The 11,494-nt window shown below is 57.3% G+C and overlaps 1 protein-coding gene across 1 annotated transcript; it reads left to right on the top strand.

Annotated features, from left to right (window-relative positions):
- The first annotated feature begins 4,454 nt into the window (after window positions 1-4,454).
- On the top strand, window positions 4,455-10,600 carry R3HCC1L (R3H domain and coiled-coil containing 1-like). The gene is made up of 6 exons (XM_010000139.1): window positions 4,455-4,688; window positions 9,518-9,693; window positions 9,807-9,877; window positions 9,996-10,091; window positions 10,286-10,426; window positions 10,545-10,600. The coding sequence occupies exons 1-6, from the start codon at window positions 4,455-4,457 to the stop codon at window positions 10,598-10,600; spliced, it is 774 nt and encodes a 257-aa protein (XP_009998441.1).
- The last annotated feature ends 894 nt before the right edge of the window (window positions 10,601-11,494 follow it).

The raw sequence follows: 11,494 nt of genomic DNA, 5'->3' as shown, positions 1-11,494 counted from the left end.
CCAGGTGCTGGACACTGTTTTTCTGGGCTGCCTGCCTGCCCTCAGTGTCCCCTCCATCTTTCACGCTGCCCACAGGGCTCTGCAAGCTGCCCACTGTGGGGCTGGCACAGCCCTGGGGTGGCCCATGGCACAATGTCAGTGGCCAGCTTCTGCCCCTTGCACATTTTGGGGTGGTTGTCCTGGCTGTCTGCTTTCTGGTCTGAGTGCACCTGGGGCTCTGGGCCTTGCTCTCCAGGCTGCTCCTGCCCACCAAGTAGCTGCTTTGGGTTATTTTCTCTTTATTTTCCCTTTGTTTTCCCAGGCTGGGTTTTATTCTGTTTCCTGCCTACGTTTCTTGGATCCTTCATACAGTTTCTCTGCTCTGGCCAGTGTTTGCAACACCTCTCTGCTCAGTATAATCTACAAATATAATTACAATTCACTCTTCGAGTGAAGGTTTGGGATGGTGTGAAATGATACCCTGAAGCTCAGCTAAATTACGTCTCGCTTGCCTTATCCAAAAGCTTTCCCCAGTGATTCTTCTGAAATTACTCCCTCTGGGCAAGCCAGTGTCCTTCATCCAGGAGCCCATTGCAGTGGGTGTGCGGGCTCCTTCCTCTGGATGTTATGATCTGTGCTAGGGATCAGCACAGGGTTTCTCCTGTGCCCAGCTCTGGGTTTATTATCCTTTCCAGTGCCTCATTTGCGTGGCCTTTCACCAGGGCCCTGGTTTCTTACCGGCACCGGGTGTGTGTCAGTGGGTTAATCGGTTTGTCTGGGCACCAGCCGCACCAGCCAGGTGACCGTGTCTATGTGGAGATGCTGTTTTTGCTTTCCCTGCAGCTGTTTTTTGATGCCTTGGCCTCATTTGCATTTTTCTGGTTAAAAAAGGTAATTTTGCCCTTTTGAGTCATCTTATTTTTGAGCCATCATTAATTTTCTCTGTCTCCTCATTTATTAATAGACCTTTTCACTTTTGTGCTGATTCTGCCCAGGTATATTTGTGAAGTCTTATGTATTCCCCTTAGCCCTGTTAACGCCTGCTGCTTTATTGTCCCTTTTCCCCCCTGCAGCTGCGAGGGGACACTGTTGGCTTACAAATCCCACTCCTGTCTGAAACGTTCCCCTTCTCTTGTTCCAAGTATGTCCAAAGAGCATCACAAGTGAAAGGCACGATTGAAATCTCTCAAAGTGCCTTTGATGCCTTCACTGCCTCCTCCTCACGTAGCTAGTGTTTGCTCCAGCTGCTGGAGAGCATCTTTTTTCTGGCAGCAGGGGACAGTGACATCTAAAAGCCCGCGAGGCTGTGGGCAGGCATTGGACAGGACACGGCTCTCTGCTCCTTGAAGCATTTTACTTTGCCTTGTGACAGTGGCTCTGTGTTCTTGCCTTCACCTGCCTCTCCTAGCCAGGTATCCAGATCCTTCCTTGGCCCCATTGCCTGCTGCATGAACTGGGTGGGCTGGAGCTCTGCTGAGAGCAGGAGTGGTGCAGGGGTAGCCAAAACTTCAGGTAATCCTTACCTGGGCTGCGGGAGTCTGGTGCTGTGCAATCGGTGAGTGTGCTGTGGCACGTGCCTGGCATGGGATGAGCCCTGCCAGCGGTGTGTTCCCCAGTGGGGCTGTTTAGAATCTCCTTGTACCTGCCTTTTTATTAGTCTGCTGAAGAGCCCAATCTGTGGCAGGCTGTAATGAGTGACATTGTGGGTGTGCGAGCTGCGTGCTGAGGCCACGCGTGGTCCCCAAGGCTCCTGGTCCCCCGGTGTTGCTGTCCCCGTTCACCATCAAGGCTTTAAGGTTATCTGCTCTATTGACGGGAGTATGGATTGAGTGGAATTAGAAACCTCGAAGGCTAAAAATACAGCTCTCTGCCAGGAAATGCAGCAGCCTGCTGGGAGGGTGCTGGGTGTCACCAAAACTTTTCTGGGAACTGGCACGCTCTGTGTGAGCCCTGCATGTTTGCCTCTTCCTGGGCTACCCTCACAGGTGTGTGGCTGGCACCTCTGGTCACAGTGGGTGAAGGTGGTGGGAGCTGTAGCTTTACTATTGGAGCCCTACTGTATGTATCCTTATCTGCAGGCTGGTGGGCATTATCTGCCAAGCAGCTGGGGAGCAGCGCTCCCACCACCACTTTAACCATGGTACCCTGGCATATCTCATCCAGGGCTGACTTCCCTGCTTGGTGCTGCGATGCCGAGCTGTTTTGCTAGCTGGCTTCAAAAAGTGAGGCATCACCCAGAGCAGCACAGGCCATTTAGGGGATGCGTTGCCCATCCTGCCTGACTTTGTGGGATAAGCTTGGTCCCAGAGCCTGGAAGTGGCGGGGTTGCCCTGCCTAGTGTAGTGTGAATGAGACCTGAAGCCAGGGCCGTTGCTCTGCCTCCCAGAGCATGAAATCGGTTGGTGCCGACACGAAGCTGTGGCACCAATGAAGTGTGTAATAGGTTGGGGGCAGGAGTTGTGCTGCCCTTTGTGGGGAAGAAGACAGTGCTGCAGCATCTTTGCCAACCTGGGCTAGCCATCACCTTGCCATGCTTCTCCCTGGGCTGCGGGAAGTGGCTTTTCTCCACAGTGTGCAGCAGGCAGAGGGAGGGCTGTGTGGGGAGAGGATGCTCCCAGCACCAGCCGTCTGGATAATGCTGCGCCATCTGCTTTGGAGGGTGAGGCAAGGTGAACAGCAAGCTTTCGAGGAGCATATAAATCCTGCGTGCACAGGCTCTTCTTGGAGGTGACTTGGGATGTGCATGGGGTGGTGCTTCTTCTGGCCATTCCCCGTGATGGAGAACCTTGGGAAGCAGAGCTTGGGGGGAATCAGTGATCCCTTCCAAGGAGTTCAGTAATGTCCCATGGACCAAGACTGGGTTTGGCTGGCAGAAGTCCTTTAGCAGGACATGCTTTTGTGCAGTTGGAAGCTTTGCATGGTTGGAAATGGTGGTGCTGGGGCGGGCTCCTGGTGCCCCCTCCCCTCTGGTACCGAGGCTGCTGCTTGGTGAGAAAATGTATAATGCCTCTTTGTTGAAAAATGACTAATCCAGACCTTGGAGGGTTTGTAGGATATGTTCCTTTCTTGCGGTCGATAAAGATAAAGGGGATCGTTCTCCCAGCAAGATTAGTGTATCAAAGAGGGGGAGAAAATGACAAGAGCTGCGGAGACAGAAAAATGGTTGGGGCAGCCCCGGGATGGTGCCCAGTATCACCACAGCGCCCATGCCTACACCTCATGCCGCGGAGCTGGGCAGTGCGCAGGCACAGACGCTGCGGTGATGCTGGGGAGCACTGCCCTGCCCAGGCTTGCTGGTGGTTGCGCCAGAGCTGTGAGAAACCCCATCCATCACGCCGAGGCAACCGTCCATCCGTCTGTCCGTCAGGAGGGGGTGATGCCGTGTGGCACGGGCAGCCCCAGCCGCTTTCCAGCGGTTTCCAGGGATTTGCCTCCCCTCGCCTTCCCGGCACCGCCGCTGGCTGGCGAGGGAACCGCGGGGAACGTTCGCGCCTCGGCCGGGGGCTGTGTGGAGGGGAGGCTAATGTACCGGAGGTGCCTCGGAAATGAGAGCCTTGGATGGGTTCCTGGCCCTATTGATCCGCCGGCAGTTTATGTATCCTGACATTCATAATCTCGGTCGGCGCTGATGGTCCAGATTAATGGGCCCGGGGGCTGTCCATCCGTCACTTCACATTAATTACTGAAGAGGTGTTTTTTCAGTGATTTACCTGACAGCGGCCTGTGATGAATCCCCCTAAACGGAGTGGGCAGTGATTAATCACTGGGCCCGGGCCCGGCCCCACTCTGCCTTCCCCTCAACCACAGCGCAGCCCCCCACACCATCCGTCTCCATAAACCCTGCCTGATGCATATTTATAGGGGCAGAGGGGCCTGGCAGCTCACAGTGTGCCTCTTCTGCCAAAGATGATGAAAAACAAATCTCTGCTGGCACAGGGCAGCAGGTGAGCAGGGCTGTGGCATGTCGGGGTGGCAGCTGTGGTCCAGTGCCAGATTGTCTCTGAACTGGGGTTTGGTTTCTGGTGCTCTTCAGCTGGTGCCGCCTTCTCCAAGGTTTTTGATGCATGAATGGTGCATCAAGGGCTCTGTGTCCTGCTTCTGCTGTGGCTGCTGAATGTTCACCTGGGTCTGGGGGGGTCCCAGGCAGCAGCCACTGGAGCGGGGTGGGTGCCTCGGTGATGTTGGCTTCCTGCTGGTTTCCCTGCCTCCCTAGTACATCCCACCAAAGGCCACAGGGCTGCGGGGTGCTCCAGGCACCAGTCCCCATTTGCAGAGCCGCTACTTGTGGTGGCAGTGTGGGGGCTCCCCTTCCCATCACTGTGTGCTGGCTGCTGTGGGAGCAAGGGTGGGGGCCAGGCTGGGACCCTGACCCGCCATTCTGGGCAGGGGCTGCCTTCCCTGGGCACAGCTGCGGGGCCACTGGGACACAGGCAGGGCAGTGACACTGTCTCTCCTCAGCCGGCAGCGGTGCCGCCATGGAGGCGGAGGGCGGCCGGCTGCGCCGCCGGAAGCCCGACATGGCCCTCTATGTGCCCAAAGCACGGCGGGAGAGAGAAGCACAAGCGGCGGGGCACACGCTGGCCGGGCACTGCCGGGAGCCTGAAAACCACTGCCTGGTGCAGGACACTTGCCCAGATGGTGGCGAGGGGCAGAGGCGAAGCCCCCGTGCCAGGACACAGGCAGGCAGAGTGGAAAGGAGGGAGACCAAGGTGGATGCAAACCCAAAGGGGCCACGGACATCCTCTGCCAGACACTGCCGGAGGCCAGGAGGCAGCTGCCCCACCGTGCCGGGGAGCTTGGGAGCATCACCCAGCATGCAGGAGCCATGTCCAGATCCAGCTGTTGCCCAGCCCTGGGATGGGCAGGACAAAGCATCCCATGATCAAGGACTTGGGAAGCTCAGCCACAGCTGCCAGATGATGGGAACTGAGCCTGACCCTCCATCCCTGACCCTGAGTGCCCAGCCTGGGGCCATGGAGGCCCCAGAGCCCAGTGGTGATGCTACGAGCCTAGTGCCCCCCAGTAGCCCAACACTGGCATGTTGGACACGGCTGAGTGATGGGTTGGAGCATTTGGGGAGCAACACCCCAGATCCAGCTAGGGAGCTCTCCCAGAGCCCAGGAGAGGGTGTGCTGCTGCTGGCAGGAGTAGATGACCAGGGCAGGGTTCCTGGGTTGGTGTGGGAAGCTGCAAGTCCAAAAACCTGGGAAAAAAAGGGGGAGTGTGGGGGTTCCTACCTGGCAGGGCAGAGTGAGGGCTGTGCTGCTGAAGTGCCAGAGGAGGATGAGGAGAAGTCGGGAGGCATGGCTGAAATCGCCGGGGAGAGCACCTTGGATGCCCTAGGAGGAGCCAGCTGTGAGCCTGGGTGCTTGAGAGGTGGCATGGGTGATGCACCAGTGCTCCCAGGGGACAGTACCCCAGGGCTGGGCATGAGTCTGTCCCAGCTGCTACCCAGCAAGGAAGAGAGCACTGCCAGTGCTGGGCATCTCTGTGGGGAGGATTTCCTGGTGCCTGCTGTCTGGGTGGCGGGCAGTACCTCTGCCTGTACAGATGGCAGCACCGGGTATGAGAGCAGCTCACTGGGTAATGGTGAGGTGCCAGTGAGCAGCACCTGGGAGGGAGCATCCCTGGAGAGCCATAAGCCTTCGCTACCCCTGGAGCTGCTGTGCCGTGATGTAGAGGGGCTCTCGACAGATGCCTGGGCCAAGGAGCTGGTGGGGGTGGACGAGGACAGAGGCTCACTGCAGCAGCACCAGTGCAACCAGGAGGCTGAGGAGGAAGAGGGAAGTCTTCACAGTGGCTCCCAAAAGGAGGAGCAGACCAGTGCCGGGACCCTGAGCCAGACCAGCCCTGGCACCGAGGAGAGCTGGGACTCGTTGTTCAATGATGATGGGGACTGTCTGGACCCACGCCTGCTGGAGGAGGTATGTCCTGTGGGCTGGCACTCGCCAGGATTTTCAGGGAGAGTGGCTACTGACTGCTGGGCTGTGGGGGCAGGGATTGACAAGGACTGGCTGTCCCCTTGTCCTCTGGGGAGGGTGCATGGGGGGTGGTGCTGCAGCCGGGGTACATGGCCAGGTTTCCTTCCCATCTCGCAGTTCTGGGGAAGGCTGTGGGAGATCTTTCCTCTATAGTGCCTAAAGCACACCTGGTAAAACCTGCTCGAGTGCCGTAAACTGTGACTGTGCCCTCGTGAAACCGAGGTTGGTGATAAAGAAATGGGCTGAGACTTATGGGCTCCCATTGAAATAGCAATGGGAAGTTTCCTCGAAACTACGGCTTCTTAATCAGCTGTGGCTCATTACCATCCCCTCCTGCATCCGTGCGGCCAAATTCACTACAATTAGCAGCTTAATGCCGGGACCCACGCCGTTTTCCTGCTGTTCAGGAGGAAAACTTGGCTTCTGCAGCAAGGCTGGATATCCCTTATTGCATTTTAAATCAGTAGCGTCAAACTGGTAATTTTCCAAATGACATTAATGTGCCCAAAGTAACAAACAGCACCAATATTGTTACAGCCGGTGTCCATCCACCCCAGGCTGGAAGCAGGGTGTGAAGTGGTGGATGGTGCCTGATAACAGCTTCCATGAGGGGATGAAATAACTCGAAAGTATCCTTATCAAGGGGCACTGGTACCTACCTTGTCTGTGGGGCTGTGCCCAGGCTGGTGAGCCCTTGCTGGGCCTGGCATGGGGTTGGGGCAGGGTGTAGGGCACACAGGGCTTGCCTCCAGGGCTGCTCAGGGGAACATGGGAGGGGCATTGGGTACCCTCATCCCTGCCTGGCTGTGGTCTCCCCAGTCTCAGTGAGCTGTGGTCTCCTACCCGCCAGCCAGCAGACTGGTGAGCACCAGTGTGAGGGGGATGTTGCTGCTGCTCTGACAGCAGCTGGTGTGTGTGGCGCTGGCACTGGCTTTCTGTGGGCTGGCGTGGGGACACAGCTTCATCCTCAGGTGCAGTGGAGAAGCTACCTGACCCCACTGGGGCAGCAGGTCAGGGAGTGCCTGTGTTATGGTGCATCCATAGAATGCTGCGGGCAAGGTTGTGTCATGGAGTGCTGTGAACAGCTCTGGAACATCTGCATTTATCTCCCATATGCACAAGCTCCAAGAAAAGTTTGAGCTTTCCAGGGGGCTTCCCAAAATGGGTGAATAGGAACCGGAATAAGGAATTTATCAATTCAAAGTTGCCATCTTTACCCCCTGCAGATTCCTCTGCCAGTCCTGGTGCTTCTTGAGCCCTCTGAGCTCTCAGCAGGTGGATGTGGCTGCTTGGATAGGGCACAGGCTCTTGGGGAGATGGAGTTGCTGTTAATTAACAAAAAGGACAAGAAAATTAGTGGTGTTCTTCCTCATAACCAAATCCTTATGCACTGCAGATAGGTGGCAGGGAGCAAGATTTATGATGTTGTGTGGAGGCCTGATTCCTGATAGCAGACGGCTCTTTAATCTAGCAGGAAATAACACCATCGTGAGATCCATTGACTTGAAGCTGAAACCAGACAAATTCAGAGTAGAAATCAGTTTGAATGCAGAGGGTAATTAAGCTCTGCGTCCCTTTTCTTGCAGGCTTGGTAGACTCTCCACTAGCTGATGTGGTGTGCCAGGGACCACAGTATGTGCGCGCTGGGAGCTGTGGTGTGTGTGCTGGGGGCCTCAGTGCCAGCACACATGTCCCCTCCAGGTCTGGCAGTGTGCTCTCAGTGAGCAAGTGGGAGCATAAGCAAGCAGCCGTGGACCCCTCTAACATGCTCTGTCAAAGATGCATCTTTAGAGAGCAGTGAGGTGTGATGGACAGGCTTTATTTGCCGTGGTCTCAGTGTGTCATTGTGCATCAGTCAGCAGACCCTCCCCAGTGCTGGGGACCATACCCTGGCTCCCATTCCCTGCATTGCCCCAGGGCTGGGGGCTGAAGGCATCCTGCATGCCCGGGCTGGCAGGGCAGGGGGACCTGTTGAGCCATGCCTGCTGCGTGGCTGAGCCCGGCTGCCAGACGGCTTCTGTCCTTGCTACCCCGCCACACTTGGTGATTTGTGAAGGTCAGGGACCGCTTCGGCACTTGGTGCTCCTGCTCTCTAATCATCTTCCGGGTGTCTGGCACTACCCCAGTGCTCTGCTCCCTCAAGCGGCACCGCAGGGCTTCATCCTGCCCGAGGCTGCTCCTTCATGTCCCTGAGCATGCAGGGGGTGCTGGATGAGTGTGCAGCCCCACATGGGGTGCACTCGATTAGTGGGTGATGGTGGCAGGGCAGGCTGCTCTGCTGGCAGTGCTAGCCTGTCCCGTGAGCTCCATAACTCAGCTCTCCCCTCCACCGGCATCCAGCCGCCCTGGCAGCACCCCCTCACCTGCTGTGAATCCATCTTCCCCATAAAATTGTCGGAATGAGCACTTTTTATTGACTGAGCTGGCTGGGATTTATGGACTCTAACCTTCCAGCCGTGGTGTGTTCTGCTATGATCGCTTGGGGGATCAGGCTGGGAACCTGGCTGAGTTATGTAGCTGCTCCCCAGCACCATGCTGGCCCCACGCCTCAGGGGGGGACTGAGAGAGTACTGGCAGCTTTGGGCTGTGTCTGACCCCGTGTTGCAGCGGAGCGGGGCTGTGAATCCCCTCCGCAGCTGGCACAGAGTGGTTTGAAAAGCAGTGGTGCAGCAAGTGGTGCCCACTGGCACTGATGCTGTGGGGCAGAGGGGAGCAGGGGACAGCTGTGTCCCCCATGTTGTGGCTGTGGTTGAGTGACTGCTGCCTCTGCTTTAAAATGAAGGTTGAAAAATAGGACAGGTAGAAAAGTGCTACAGCCGTCATCTTTTAGACCTGGAGAAAGTGCCCCTCTGTGAGACACTAAACATGCACAACCTGTTTAGCTTATCAAGAAGAAGATTGAGAAGGGACTTGATTAGTGTAAATGCCAGCATGTGGAGGGTACTGGGGAGTGAGGGCTCTTTATTTCAGCAGAGAGGCAGAACAAGAACCACCGGCTGGAAAGCAAAGCCAGACAAATTCAAATGAGAAATAAGGCATAAATTTTTAGCCACGCAGGTGATTAACCACCAGAGCTTGCTCGTCAAGGGAGCATTGGCTTTTCCATCTCAGTATTCAGGGTGCCAATGGGCTGCTTTGGTGTGTGTGCTACAGCCAGAGCCCTGTGCCCCTGTGAACAGGCAGACATCAGCCTGTCCTCCTTGCCTTGCTGTCCTGCTCCCTGTTGCTCCCCAAATGTATTTTGGGTCAGTATGTTACTGTGGAAGGAGGGGTGGGCTCAGGGGTGCACAAGCTGTCTTACCAGTGCTATTCCCACTGTGTTCCCAGTAGGACCACAGAGTAAAGTGAAGGGATGCTGGTAATGGGAAAAGCAAGTGCGTGGCATGAGAGCCTCGGTCGATAACTCCTAATATCTCAATGCCATGAATCCATCTGCAGTGCTGGGGCAGGGAGTGGGGGCCGGATCACTTCCCAGGGAGCAGTTGCCATGGATCGGGAGCTGGTGTGGGTTGGGTGGGTGTGGGTTGCTCAGTGCTGTGCCTCTCCCACCCCTGCAGCTCTCAGGGGGCCAGAAGCTCCAGGAGAGTCAGCAGTCACCCCGTTTCAACTACTATGGGGCCGAGCCTGCCCCACCAGACCTCAGCGATGCCGAGCTGCCCCACGTCATTGAGATCTATGATTTCCCCTCGGATTTCCGCACTGAGGACCTGATGCGTGTCTTCTGCAGCTATCAGTGAGTCTGCCAGTGATGTCCCATCCCTGGTGCTGGGGTTCCCTGTCTGGCCTCTGCTCTGAACCCCTGCAAACCCGGTGCCGATACCTTGCTGAGCTTCCCTCTCTCCGCAGGAAAAAAGGCTTTGATATTAAGTGGGTGGATGATACGCATGCCCTGGGCATCTTCTCCAGCCCCATAGCAGGTACTTCTCCCAGTGAAGCTGGGGACATGGTGCGGAGAAGCATCCCTGCCTCTCCTGTGGCCAGATCCTGGTCATGGGACTGGCCTTGCATGCAGATGCCTCTGCTCTCTCCCTGCAGCATGTGATGCCCTCAGCACCAAGCACCTGATGGTGAAGACTCGCCCACTCTCCCAGGGCACCCGTGCCTCTAAAGCCAAAGCCAGGGCATATGCTGGTGAGTGATGCTGCCCCATGCTGACTTGTGCTGCAGCATCTTCATCCCGGTAACTGGGGACGGACAAGGAAGCCAGCACAGCTCCACAGCACTTAACCCAAGCAGAGCCATGCCAGCTTCCCTGTCCTTCCTGGATTCCCTCCTTATCCATCCTGACATGTCCCTACTGATATTCCCCATCTCTCTTCACCCAGACTACCTGCAGCCGGCCAAGGAGCGCCCCGAAACATCGGCTGCCTTGGCCAGGCGGCTGGTGATCGGCGCCCTGGGGGTGCGCAGCAACCAGACACCAGCCCAGAGAGATGCCGAGCGGAGGAAGCTGCAAGAAGCCCGGGGTGAGGTTTGGTTGCCTGGAGGGGCTGCAATGTGTGTGGGCTCTGGCCACCTTTGCAGGGAAGTGGGTGGCTGTGGGATAATGGGGACCTGGAGTTGACCCTCCTCTTGTCCCTGCAGAGAGGAAGCGCCTGGAGAACAAGCAGCGGGAGGATGCCTGGGAGGGTCGCGAGTGAGCTGGGAGACTGCACTTCACCCCTGCTGGGGTTGCCCGGGCCCCTCTCTGCCAACAAGCACCCTGCGTCTTGGATCAGACACAGATGCTGTGGTGCATCTCAAAGTACTGGGTTGCTCCACTGAAGGGGCTGAGCAGGGTGCAGTGAGGCTGGTGAGTGCCATGCAAATGCTGTTGCCACGGGGCATTGCTGCCCGTGCTGGCCAGGGCAGGAGCCCCTGTGCTTCCTGCTGCAGTGGGAGCAGCTGGTGGGATGCAGGGAGCTCAGCAGCGAGCACACGGGGCTGGGTGGTGCGGCCCTGGCCACCTGGCAGGGCCTTGTGAGTGAGAGTTTCTGTCCTTTATTTTGCTAATAAATACCATTTATTTTATTTGCCTAGCGGGGCTGTGGTTCTCCATCCCATTGCATGTCAGGGGGAGGGTGTGCATGCCAGGGGCTGCTGCGCATGGTCCCTGCTGCTGTGGAGATGTCTGCCCCTCCCAGGTGGTGGGTGTCCCCGATGGGTGGGTAGGGGCCACAGGCAGGAGGTGTCAGGCAGGGCTGCGGGCAGGAATGTGCTGGCAAGGATCCTGTTTACTTCCGTAGAGCAGCTGCAGCCCTGAACAGCGGGGCCCTTGTTGGTGGATGGGCAGGGCTGCCTTCTCAGCCCCGTGCAGGGCTGTGATGTGGCTGCACTGCCGGCCTGGCTGGGCTGGGGGCTTCCTGCCCTGCCCTGGGGCTGGGGCATGGGTGGGTGGCTGGGACCTTCCTTTGTTTTCTCTCAGCACTCGAAAAACAGCTCTCTATGCCCCAGCAGTCCTGCTCTGTAGCCCCCCAGACTCTTGGGGCCACAGTTCATGGGGCTCCTGTGGCCTTTGCAGCAAGTGGGGACGGGGATGGGGCTTTTCCACCACC

This window comes from Chaetura pelagica, unplaced genomic scaffold, assembly GCF_000747805.2.
Source record: "Chaetura pelagica isolate M959 unplaced genomic scaffold, ChaPel_1.0 scaffold436, whole genome shotgun sequence".
NCBI classification, from domain to species: Eukaryota; Metazoa; Chordata; class Aves; order Apodiformes; family Apodidae; genus Chaetura; species Chaetura pelagica.
The sequence above is the reverse complement of the archived record's forward strand: the minus strand, read 5'-3'. Positions and strand labels throughout refer to the sequence as shown.

Coding starts and splice junctions, on each gene's coding strand:
- R3HCC1L (XM_010000139.1), top strand. CDS start 4,455: ATGGAGGCGGAGGGCGGCCGGCTGCGCCGCCGGAAGCCCGACATGGCC. Junction 9,694..9,806: donor CGTGTCTTCTGCAGCTATCA/GTGAGTCTGCCA, acceptor CTCTCTCCGCAG/GAAAAAAGGCTTTGATATTA. Junction 9,878..9,995: donor CTTCTCCAGCCCCATAGCAG/GTACTTCTCCCA, acceptor CTCTCCCTGCAG/CATGTGATGCCCTCAGCACC.